Consider the following 11,074-nt stretch of genomic DNA (forward strand, 5'->3'; position numbering starts at 1 on the left):
ACAATTTAAATATTTTGCTCGTAATTAAGTCATGTTTGTAATCAAAAGAAGTGTGCAAAAACACACTTATCACTCATCAACCCCTGCATTCTTGGAGGGGTCAAGCTTGCGCTTGAGGGTATACTTGATGATTTTGTTGATGGCCTGAAGCTAACCGTTGGATTGGGGGTTGGTGTGGCGTGGTAAAGAGTTTCTCAATTCCCAACTCTTCGTAGAGCCTTTTGATCTTTCCGTGGTCAAATTGTCAGTTGCGCTTGAGGGTATACTTGATGATTTTGTTGATGGCCTGAAGCTAACCGTTGGATTGGGGGTTGGTGTGGCGTGGTAAAGAGTTTCTCAATTCCCAACTCTTCGTAGAGCCTTTTGATCTTTCCGTGGTCAAATTGTCAGTTGCGCTTGAGGGTATACTTGATGATTTTGTTGATGGCCTGAAGCTAACCGTTGGATTGGGGGTTGGTGTGGCGTGGTAAAGAGTTTCTCAATTCCCAACTCTTCGTAGAGCCTTTTGATCTTTCCGTGGTCAAATTGTCAGTCATTATCGGAGGCCAAGGACCAGGGGATGCCAAATTAGAAGCTGATGTTATTCTAGATAAATTTGAAGTATTTGTCCTTTTTGTAATGGCCATCCCAACCTTTTTGATATTTCTCATGACTTTAAAATGTATTCAAGCGTTAACAGAACTCCAAGTTCTGGTATGATTTGCTCTTAAAAAATAGAACACACATCACTCAAAAATCACATTATGCCCAAAAACCCACGAATCTGCAACTCAAAGCCCCCAAAATAATTGTTTATATTGATATAAAAATAGAAAAAGACATTTCCGTACTTTTGACCGTAATTATTAATTTAGTCAAATACTTAATCCTTAGTCATACAGTATTACATTAATTAATACAATAAAGTGTACAACACCGGATTATAGTTCTTCATAATTGATGTGATGAATAATAAAGAAAAGGCGAGTTTGATAGAAATAATCAAATTTAATTATAATAGAACAAATGAGTAACAGTATATATTTTAATTAATTAAAATTAATAATAAGCAAGTTACCTATTTTTTTTACCCTCCACAATCTTAAAAATTAGCCAAATTAAAGTAAGAAAATATTAAGTTATCCACAATTGCTGTAGAGAAGTAGTTATAATTAAGTAAATAAGTAAGTTTTTAAATAAATAAAGTTACTTTTTAATAAAAACCTTTTTTACTTAATAAGTAAACTTTAAATAATATTATTTTATCAAAGTTAAAAACAAGCAGATTGCTATTTTAAACTTTTTTATTTTGCTTCACTTCTGATACTGTGAGGCCGTAATTATTTGAAGTTTTGACAATTTGTAGTGCGGATTCCTGTCTGACCCTACAACGCGTGGCAACGTGTAACTTTTCCTCGTCGTCGTCCACCTCCCACGTTCATTTAGACTTCTCATTCAACACGCTAACACCTGCCTCATTTTAACAATACATTTATCAGTTGCTAACACTAACGAAATCGACAGACTGCGCTCCTGCTCCTACATATATTCGTACACCCGAGCTTGTTTTTGGACTTCTCTACCCTAATAGACACACGTTTATCGGTATCTTGTTTCGCAGCATTTCTAGTGCACTGAGGTTTGAATGCTTGCAGTTTTAACTAGCAATTGATCCCACATTTCTATTTTATTTTTTTTGGTTCTGAAAAATGGATAAAACGGCACCTTCATCGTCCTCTTCGCCGTCGGTGGAGCAAGCAGGCGAGCCTATGAAGTATAAAGGAGTTAGGAAACGGAAGTGGGGGAAATATGTATCGGAAATAAGGCTTCCGAATAGCCGGGAAAGGATTTGGTTAGGGTCATATGACACGGCCGAGAAGGCCGCCAGGGCATTCGACGCCGCCCTCTTCTGCCTCCGTGGTCCACAATCCAAGTTCAACTTCCCCGATGATCCGCCAAACATTGAAGGTGGCAGTTCTCTCTCCCCGGAAGAAATAAAAGATGTTGCAAACCAATATGCGACTGGTCATAGTGGTAATAATACTCAACAGCCAGAGAGTTCTGATCCAAGAACCGGGTCCGAGGACTATATGAATCCATCATTTTGGGACATGCCAGATTCAAATGAAACTGGCCCGTGGATGAACCTGGAATCAGAATTTGGGTTATTTCCTGATACAGTTGACTATATGCAACTACATTTCACAGACGAGAACAATGACAATGACATCGAGGAAGATATTTCTCAGCTTTGGAACTTTGACCAACGCTGAATGATATTAGAATTAATTTGAAGAGCACGCTTGATCATTAAATATTTATGGGCAGGTTTTTATATGGTTATTCCTGGAAAGTCAATTGTGAAATTTGGAATAGATAGCCCAGATTTTTTTAGGGTTCTTGAGATTCACAGTGCAATATTAGAATTGAGACATGGAGTTTTTAATTTAAAATGTCAAATTTTGGAGAAGTACTGAGTCCTTAAATGTTTATTAGTAGTTCATACTTAGTTTGAAGTTCAATCTCAAAATGTCGACCTTATTAAGAGAACTTGTTCGAAACCTTTAATATGTGCTCCATCTAAGCTTCTAAGATCTAATGTTAGAAATCCAAACTAATTACAGTTTGTCCCAAATTACCATCATTTTTATTTTTTTAATTCTCAGTGAAATATCATCACGTGCTTAATGTATGTGAAGAATAAATTCCTCTACTCTTCGACATTCTTAAACTTTTAAATGCGATGATTTAGTCCTTGTATGAGCCTTTTTTTTCCATCAAAATATGTTTCTGAACAGTGATTTGACTCAATTTCAACCGACACATTCTTCAATAGAATTATATTACATGGAAATCCAAAATCTTTCCTTATTTTTTAACCACACATTCTCTATCATAACAATATTACAACATGCATTTTTTGAAAATGTAATCGCAAATAGGTCGATCCTCACAACCTCCAAATATAAAAAGTTCACATTTCTGAAAAATTGAATTCGACCTAACACAAAGGATTTATTGAAGATATATTTGTGTGCAATATCTTCATTTCCTAGCAACATAATTGTATATTATGTGATTCAGCACTGCTTGTTCGAATGTGCGGCGAATTTATTCAAAAAAATTGAAATTCTGCGTCTGATAATTTTATTTTCCGAACGGTCCCTCTACTACATCGAATGCTGCACTTATTGTTTATGAGACTTTGGCATCTTCAGCTAAGAGAAGGGGCTTTGGAAATGATTTTGACATTATTTTGGATGATTTTAAGGTCTAAGGCTTCGTTTTCTGGTGAAGAAAAAGCAGGTAGGTTTCTTTAACTGAACTGGGGAAATATTTCAAATATGATAGCTTACCATGAGATCTTAACATTGGTAAAAGGCTGACGAGTAATGCCATATAGAGGTAGAAGTTTCATCGGAACATGAAATTTTGTTACCAAAGAATTAATAACATAATTTGTAGAGAATTAGGTTTTATGTATGAGGTGTAATTGTTGACCTCAAAAGATATATTTATTTTCAATGCCAACATTAAGGTTATTTGGGAACTCTTAGCAAGGTTTTTCCTCTTTTAAGGAGGTTTGGGCGTGTTTTTGATGGAAAAGAAAGAAGATCGAGTTTCCGGCGTTAGTTTTGCTTAAATTAACATCTATATAATAGAATTTTCAAGTGCGCATTGTTATTTCTTTGTCTTGACCTGAAGTGGCTTTTTGGAGAGTGGAAGTTCCATCTTTTATTTTCCTTTAGTTTGTACAAATAACCCTATTTATAGACATTTTTAGGGTACTCGATCATTTTTGTGAGTTAACATTCAATTGTCATTGTGTTGGAAGTCGTGATCTAATCGAGATAAATTGATGCATTTATTGAATTCGTCGAAACTGATAGGGGTCGAATCCACAGCTTCCGCCAATTTGCTGAATTGAAGTTGGCCATAAGTGTAATAGGACTCCCAGTTACTGTCCAAGGGCACCTCTGTTGGTAAGGCCACTTTTCGGTTATGAGCATGCATGGTTTTATTGTATAAGTCGGCGTTGATTATGTTAGATTGCGAACTAACGTTTTGTCTAGATTTGAGGCTTGGTGGCCGAGACCCTTAATCGTATTTTTTGTCATGTGTTATGGTTTCAAGTGTTGTCGGTAGATGGTGCATCAATGGCTAGGGCATCTGTCGCTTCGATTGCATGTTAGACGACCAAAATGCGAATATGGAAAGACACGTGGGGATTCAATGTGACCCTTTGTGGCTGACGTGGAGCCTAGCTAGATGTACAATTTTTATTTCAGCTCATAACAATAGTAATTCAATTCCCATAAAAACACATTATATCACGTCTAGCTGTGAAAATTTGTTGGCAATTTCTTTACTTTTTCTTGAACGAAGCACCACGTCATCCGCACCCTGTCTAAAGATATTATATCAGTAACTCTTCATCAAATCATGAGGTGTCATACGCTTCACTAATGCCCAAGTCTTCCACTGTGTCTGAGTCTTCGCCTTACTTGGGTACAACCAACTTGAGAGGCAATCATAGATTTCTCCGTCATCGAAATCCAACTCGAAGAGCGCTCACTACCTTTGTTATGTGTGTAAATGCATTTATAATTGGCTTCTATATCTATACCTTATAAGATCCCAGGCTCATCCTTAAGAAGGTAATGGAAACTACCAAGTTGGAGGAGTAGTTACGAGTTTAATTGGCTAGTTAAGCATGATCTATTTCGAAGGTTTTCAACATCATAATTAGAAATTACGTATAAGATTACCCATTTAAGTTAACTGTTTACATTAGCAATGTTTAATAGCAAAAGCATCAGTTCTTGGAACTTCTTGGAATTCTTGCTTGTTAAACTCATATTGAATACTACCTAAATTGCGTGTCTTGAAAATGTTCGTTGTTTTTCTTTGGTAGGATATTCATTAATACCAGCAAAACATAAAGAAGAAAACCAGTCTTTGGAAAAGCATATAATTCACTTCATTCAAAGAAAAAACAATAAAGATAAACCAATCTATTCAAAAAGAAAATTTCCGTTTTAAGAATATTTTCTTGACTTAGAATCACTTTCATAGTCACTCTATAAATTTAATAAAATATTTAATGTTAACAGCAATATATTAGTATCGGATTAAATAAAGTTCAGATGCATTGAAATATGCGTACCAGGAAAATGTTTGGAGTTTGGCGTTTAATTCAATTTCCAGTCCCACATCAGAATATTGTTGGATAAAGTCAAAGAATTCATTTTCGAAAAGTATATTCAGAAATGCTTTACTGCATATATTAGCTGAACGTGTTTCATGATGTTTTAAGAACAGAACTGTGAAGCTCGACAAGTCAATTTCTTAAAGGTCATTGTCAGTCTACGGTCAATCATTCCAGAAGAATTTTGAACTAAACAGGTGAATATGAGAATATTTGTCAAGTTTCTCACCCAGTATTTTTCTGTTCATGGATCCATTTTTTCATAACTCATTTTTAATTACACATTTTTTTATAAAATAATATGACATGTAAAGAAAATTTTAATTACACACTCTACCAACCTCACATGCGAAGCTTCGAAATAAGAAAATTTTCATCCCCTCCACTCTGTTAAATTATGACTCAAATTCGGAGTCTTTGAAAGTAGCAGACAAAAGGAAAGGGTATCAAAGTTGTATTTTGCAAATTAAGGAAAGAAAATCTTATTGGAGCCATGTGGAAATATGAAAGAATCAAATTGGAATCAATTTCAAAGAAATAGGGAAAGTGGCGTGTTCCCTGTTCACGTGTCTCGACAGATCTTTTTTTCTTTGTTTACACGTTTCCTTTTTTCTTCATTTCCATCTTTTGCCAATTCCTAGAACTAGACTCGTGTACCATAAATATAGGACTTCTCTTTCAATTATTGTTGAAGCCAATTGTTGTAATTCTCTCCTTTCATAGTGATTGAATAAAATAACATCGTTCCTCTGCTAGTTCCCTTTTATTTTGCATCTTTTACATTAATCTTGTTCTTGGTTATTTTGTGATTTTTATTTATACTTCATATTGGGTTCATCAAATCTCAATTTTTGCATTGTCTTCATCGGTCCCAACAAGTGGTATCAGAGCAAGGATGCAAGTTCTTCGTGATTTGATTGAGGTTTTCAGAGATGGCTTCGATGAAGTATGATATTCCGCTGTTGGATCGCAATACAAGGTTTTTGCTATGGCAAGTAAAAAAGAGGCTGTGTTGACGCAGATGGAATTTGATGATACTTTGCTGGGTTTTGAGAAGATGCCAGTAAATTGGTTTATGGAGGAGAAGCAACGAAAGGATAGGAATGTTACATCATTGATTCATCTTCATTTGTCCAATAATATACTGTAGGATGTCTTGAAGGAGAAGACAACGACTGCTTTATGGCTCAAGTTGGAGCAGTTATGCATGACAAAGAGTCTGACGAGCAAACTCACTCTAAAGTAGAAGTTGTATTCCCATCGCATGGCCGAAGGAGTGTCACTGCAGGACCATTTTGCTATGTTCAAGGAAATTATTGCAGATCTGGAGACGTTGGAGGTAAAGTATGATGAAGAGGATCTGACCTTGATCCTGTTGTGTTCATTACCTGGCTCTTATTCGTCGTTTCATGATACTATATTATATAGTCGTGACATACTAACCATTGAGGATGTATACGACGCCCTGTTCTCAAAGGAGAAGATGGAGTTGTTGGTTGGAGATCCTACATCTAGGGGTGGGGATGCTCTTGTTACTCATGGTGATCGACGGAGGGGTAGATCAAAGGTGAGGTACAACAATGTGTATTGTTATTACTGCAAGAAGAAAGGACACATCAAGAAAAATTGCGACAAGTTGCAGGGTAAAGGTAATTTACATGCAAATCATGCGGGGCAATCAGGTAAATCGAACGAGACTAATATTGCTGAGAATTTTTGTGATGATGGAGATGTAATGTTGGCTGTATCTGACGGGTAATCCAAACCTAAGGAGTGGATTCTGGATTCTGCATGTTCGTATCATATGTGTCCGTGTTATTCCAGACATATGAGACGGTGAAGTAAGGTGGAGTTATCATGGGAAACAATCAATCTTGTCGGGTTGCAGAAATCGGATGAGTCAGATTGAGGCTACAAGATGGGACAATGAGGACACTTGATCAGGTTCGCCATGTTCCATACTTGACAAAGAATCTCATATCACTGAGTACCTTGGATGCAAAAGAGTACAAATTTTCTGGTGGAGGTGGAGTCTTGAAGGTTCGAAAGGGTGTCCGGGTTGTACTGAAGGGACGGATAAGATCCCAATTGTACATTTTGCAAGGAAGCGCAGAACCAGTTCAGAGACACTTGGACAAGTTTAGTACCGTGGTGGAAATTCAATTTGTTACATTACCTCTTGTGTTAGTGATGCAGGAGGATTCGAGTCGAGTGATACTGATTTGTCAGATAGCACGATGATGGCGTTGAGATACCATGAGATGGCGGATCGGCGCAAAGATGAAAAGTGATCGCCATTATTTCCTTAATTGGGGGAATTTGACGCGTCTTTGGTAATTTGGCCATAACTTTGGCTACGGTCATCGGAATCGCTATTATGACCCCAATCCGGAAAGCTCTTTTCGGCGCGTACGTCGTGGCCACCCAGCTATGCTTGGTGGACGTCAATTTCGAGCCCAAAATCCACTATTTTTCTTTTCAAAATTCAATTTTAAGTTACTTTTTACTATTTATGGTAATATTTCATTTCCTTTTTCACATATGTTAGAAAACTCGAATTGAGCCAAATTTTTGGCAACTTACTTTTTTTACGTAATATTTTATTTTGCTATAATTTCGAGATTTTTCCATTTTTGGTAATTTTCCCATAATTTCGTATTTCGCAGCTATTTAACCCGACTTGTGGGTTAATTTTCAGTATTCTGCATTATTAATAATATTGAGTTGAATTCAGAGTATTTTCTCTGGGTTTTTGGGCAATTTCTTTCGTTTTTTTCTTGCGAATCATCTGCTACAACAAGCCAATAGGATAATCACTATCCTACCAGGCGTTAGTTGGTATCAGAGCGTCAGCATCTTCTTGGGAAATAAATTCCATCAGTTATAATGGTTGGTGGACGTGGTCGTGGTCGTCGAGGACAGGTTCCGATTGAGGAAGTCCCGCACCGTGATCGTAATATTCAGGATGTGACGATTGAAGATTTGCATAGACAAGTTGCGGAGTTAACCCAACGTTTGGTGGAGCAGGAGTTCGGTAATCATGATGTGGAAGGTCATGATTCCGATACCAGTTTCGAAAACCCGTATCACCATCGTGCTCGAGTTTGGGAGCATCGTGGACGGGAGGATCGTCATGTGGATCTTGGTTTCAAAGTGGATTTGCCCGAGTTTTCTGGTATGTTGCAGGCTGAAGGATTTGTTGATTGGCTGAATGAAGTGGAGCGAATTTTTGAATATAAGGAGGTTCCAGATTGTGTCAAAGTGAAACTGGTCGCCATCAAACTCAAAGGTAGGGCATCTGCATGGTGGGAACAGTTGAAGCGTTCACGGGAGCGACAGGGAAAATCCAAAATTACTAACTGGGAGAAGATGAAGAAGAAGATGAAAGGGCATTTCCTCCCTTTTGGCTATACTCAAACCTTGTTTTAGAGGCTTCACTCACTAAGGCAAGGCGCAAGATCAGTCAATGATTATACTGAAAAATTCTATTAGTTGGTGACTCGGAATGATTTATCTGAGACAGAGGAGCAAATGGTAGCACGGTATTTGGGGGGATTAAGGCAGCCCCTGCAAGATGTTCTCAACCTTCATTCATTGTGGACAGTTTCTGAGGCATATTAGCGAGCACTTGCAGTAGAGAAACAGCAGAGTAGGAGGCCAGTGGTCAGAGGTGAAGGAAGTCAGCCAGTTCGCCCTCAAGAATCTCGTCCTGCTTATCAGCCACAGCGGGATAGTTCCAGCTCAAGTATTAAGTGCTTTAGGTGTGGTGAACAGGGGCATAGGGCGACTGATTGCAAAAAGCTTGCTGGTCAGAAGAATAAAAATCTTTTGATTGAGGAGGATATGATAGAGGAGTTCGAGGAACTTGGGGAACCCGTGTATGATGAGGGCGGAGATGAGGACGTGCTATATGGAGATGGTTAGGAGACCCTGGTCGTTAGAAAGAGCCTACTGACTCCCAAGGGTGACTGAGGGGATGATTGGTTGAGGACCAACGTTTTCCACACAACCTGCACAGTTGCTGATAAAGTCTGTAGGCTGATAATTGATAGTAGCAGTTGTGAGAATGTAGTATCTGAGGAGGCTATCGAGAAACTGCAACTGAAGATGGATTGTCATCCCAAACCATACAAGTTGTCTTGGCTAAATAAAGGCAGTGAGGTAGCGGTAGAAAAACGATGCTTAGTATCTTTCTCAATTGGAAAAAAATATTTTGATAATGCTTGGTGTGATGTAGTATCAATGGACGCGTGTCATGTTTTGTTGGGATGACCTTGGTAGTATGATCGCAGTGTTATCCATGATGGGCGGAAGAATACTTATTCTCTTAGCATCAAAGGGAAGAGAATTATTTTGGTGCCTCGCAGGGAAGGAAACATCCCTGCCCCGGTAGTTAATAACCCCAAACTACTTTCTATGTCCAGGTTCTTGGTTGAGGTTGGGCATGAAAAAATAGTTTATGCTTTAATGCCTCGTGAAAATAGTACAGCGAATGTGGATTTAGAATTTCCAACAGAAATGCAGCAACTACTGATGGAGTTTTCTGACTTAATGCCGGAGGATCTTCCTCCAAGTCTTCCACCTATGAGGGACATTCAATATCAGATCGACCTCATTCCGGGGTCGAGTCTACCAAATCGACCAGCATATCGCCTCAGTCCTAAGGAAGCTGAAGAGTTGCAGCGACAGGTGGTAGAATTATTGGAAAGGGGCTACATTCGTGAGAGTATGAGTCCTTGTGCAGTTCCTGCTCTACTAGTGTCGAAAAAAGATAGGTCATGGCGTATATGTGTTGACAGCAGGGCAATTAACAGGATTACAGTGAAGTACAGGTTTCCAATTCCCCGTCTGGACGACATGTTGGATCAATTATCGGGTTCTAAGGTCTTCTCAAAAATTGACCTTAAAAGTGGATACCACCAGATCAGAATCAGGCCTGGAGATGAGTGGAAGACCACGTTCAAGACACAGCATGGGTTGTACGAGCGGATGGTCATGCCCTTTGGACTATCCAATACACCCAGCACTTTTATGAGGTTTATGTATCAGGTTTTACGGCCTTTCATAGGGAAGTTTGTGGTAGTTTATTTTGATGACATACTTATTTATAGTCTGACATGGGAGTCACATTTTAATCACCTTCGTGCTATCTTTGATGTAATGAGGACGGAGCGCTTATTCATCAATCAGAATAAGTGTTCTTTTTTCACAACTTCTGTAACTTTTTTGGGTTTTGTTGCGTCTACTGATGGTGTTCATGCAGATCATTCCAAAATTAAGGCAGTTTTGAATTGGCCGAAACCAAAAACTATGCACGATGTCAGGAGTTTCATGGATTGGCATCCTTCTATCGTCAATTCATCAGAAACTTCAGTACCTTGATTGCTCCTATCACAGAGTGCCTTAAAGGGCGTGATTTTCAGTGGACTGAGGAGGCAGAGGCTAGCTTTCAGTTGGTTAAGCAGAAGATGACGGAGGCCCCAGTCTTGGCACTTCCGAATTTTGAAAAGGTGTTCGAGGTAAACTGTGATGTGTTTGGAGTTGGTATTGGTGGTGTTCTGAGTCAGGAGGGACGTCCAGTAGCCTTTTTTAGTGAGAAGCTATCGGGATCGAAGAAAAATTATTCCACTTATGACCTGGAGTTCTATGCCATAGTTCAGACTCTGAAGCATTGGAGCCATTACCTGGTACAGAGGGAGTTCATCCTTGTTACTGATCATGAAGCTTTGAAGTACATCAATGGTCAGCACAAGCTGAGTAGGCGACATGCAAAGTGGGTGGCGTACTTGCAGGAGTTTACTTTCACACTCAGGCATCAAGCAGGGAGTTTGAATCGAGTAGCAGATGCATTGAGCTGTCGCACATTACTCCTCACCACCATGAGCA

The 11,074-nt window shown here is 38.7% G+C and overlaps 1 protein-coding gene across 1 annotated transcript; it reads left to right on the top strand.

Moving 5' to 3' along the window:
- Positions 1-1,688: 1,688 nt before the first annotated feature.
- LOC111398218 (ethylene-responsive transcription factor ERF017-like) lies at positions 1,689-2,252 on the top strand. The gene has a single exon (XM_023025149.1). The coding sequence runs from the start codon at positions 1,689-1,691 to the stop codon at positions 2,250-2,252; it is 564 nt and encodes a 187-aa protein (XP_022880917.1).
- The last annotated feature ends 8,822 nt before the right edge of the window (positions 2,253-11,074 follow it).

This window comes from Olea europaea, chromosome 8 (assembly GCF_002742605.1).
Source record: "Olea europaea var. sylvestris chromosome 8, O_europaea_v1, whole genome shotgun sequence".
Classification (NCBI taxonomy): Eukaryota; Viridiplantae; Streptophyta; class Magnoliopsida; order Lamiales; family Oleaceae; genus Olea; species Olea europaea.

Bases quoted from the DNA above. Each gene is read 5' to 3' on its own strand.
- LOC111398218 (XM_023025149.1), top strand. From the start codon at position 1,689: ATGGATAAAACGGCACCTTCATCGTCCTCTTCGCCGTCGGTGGAGCAA.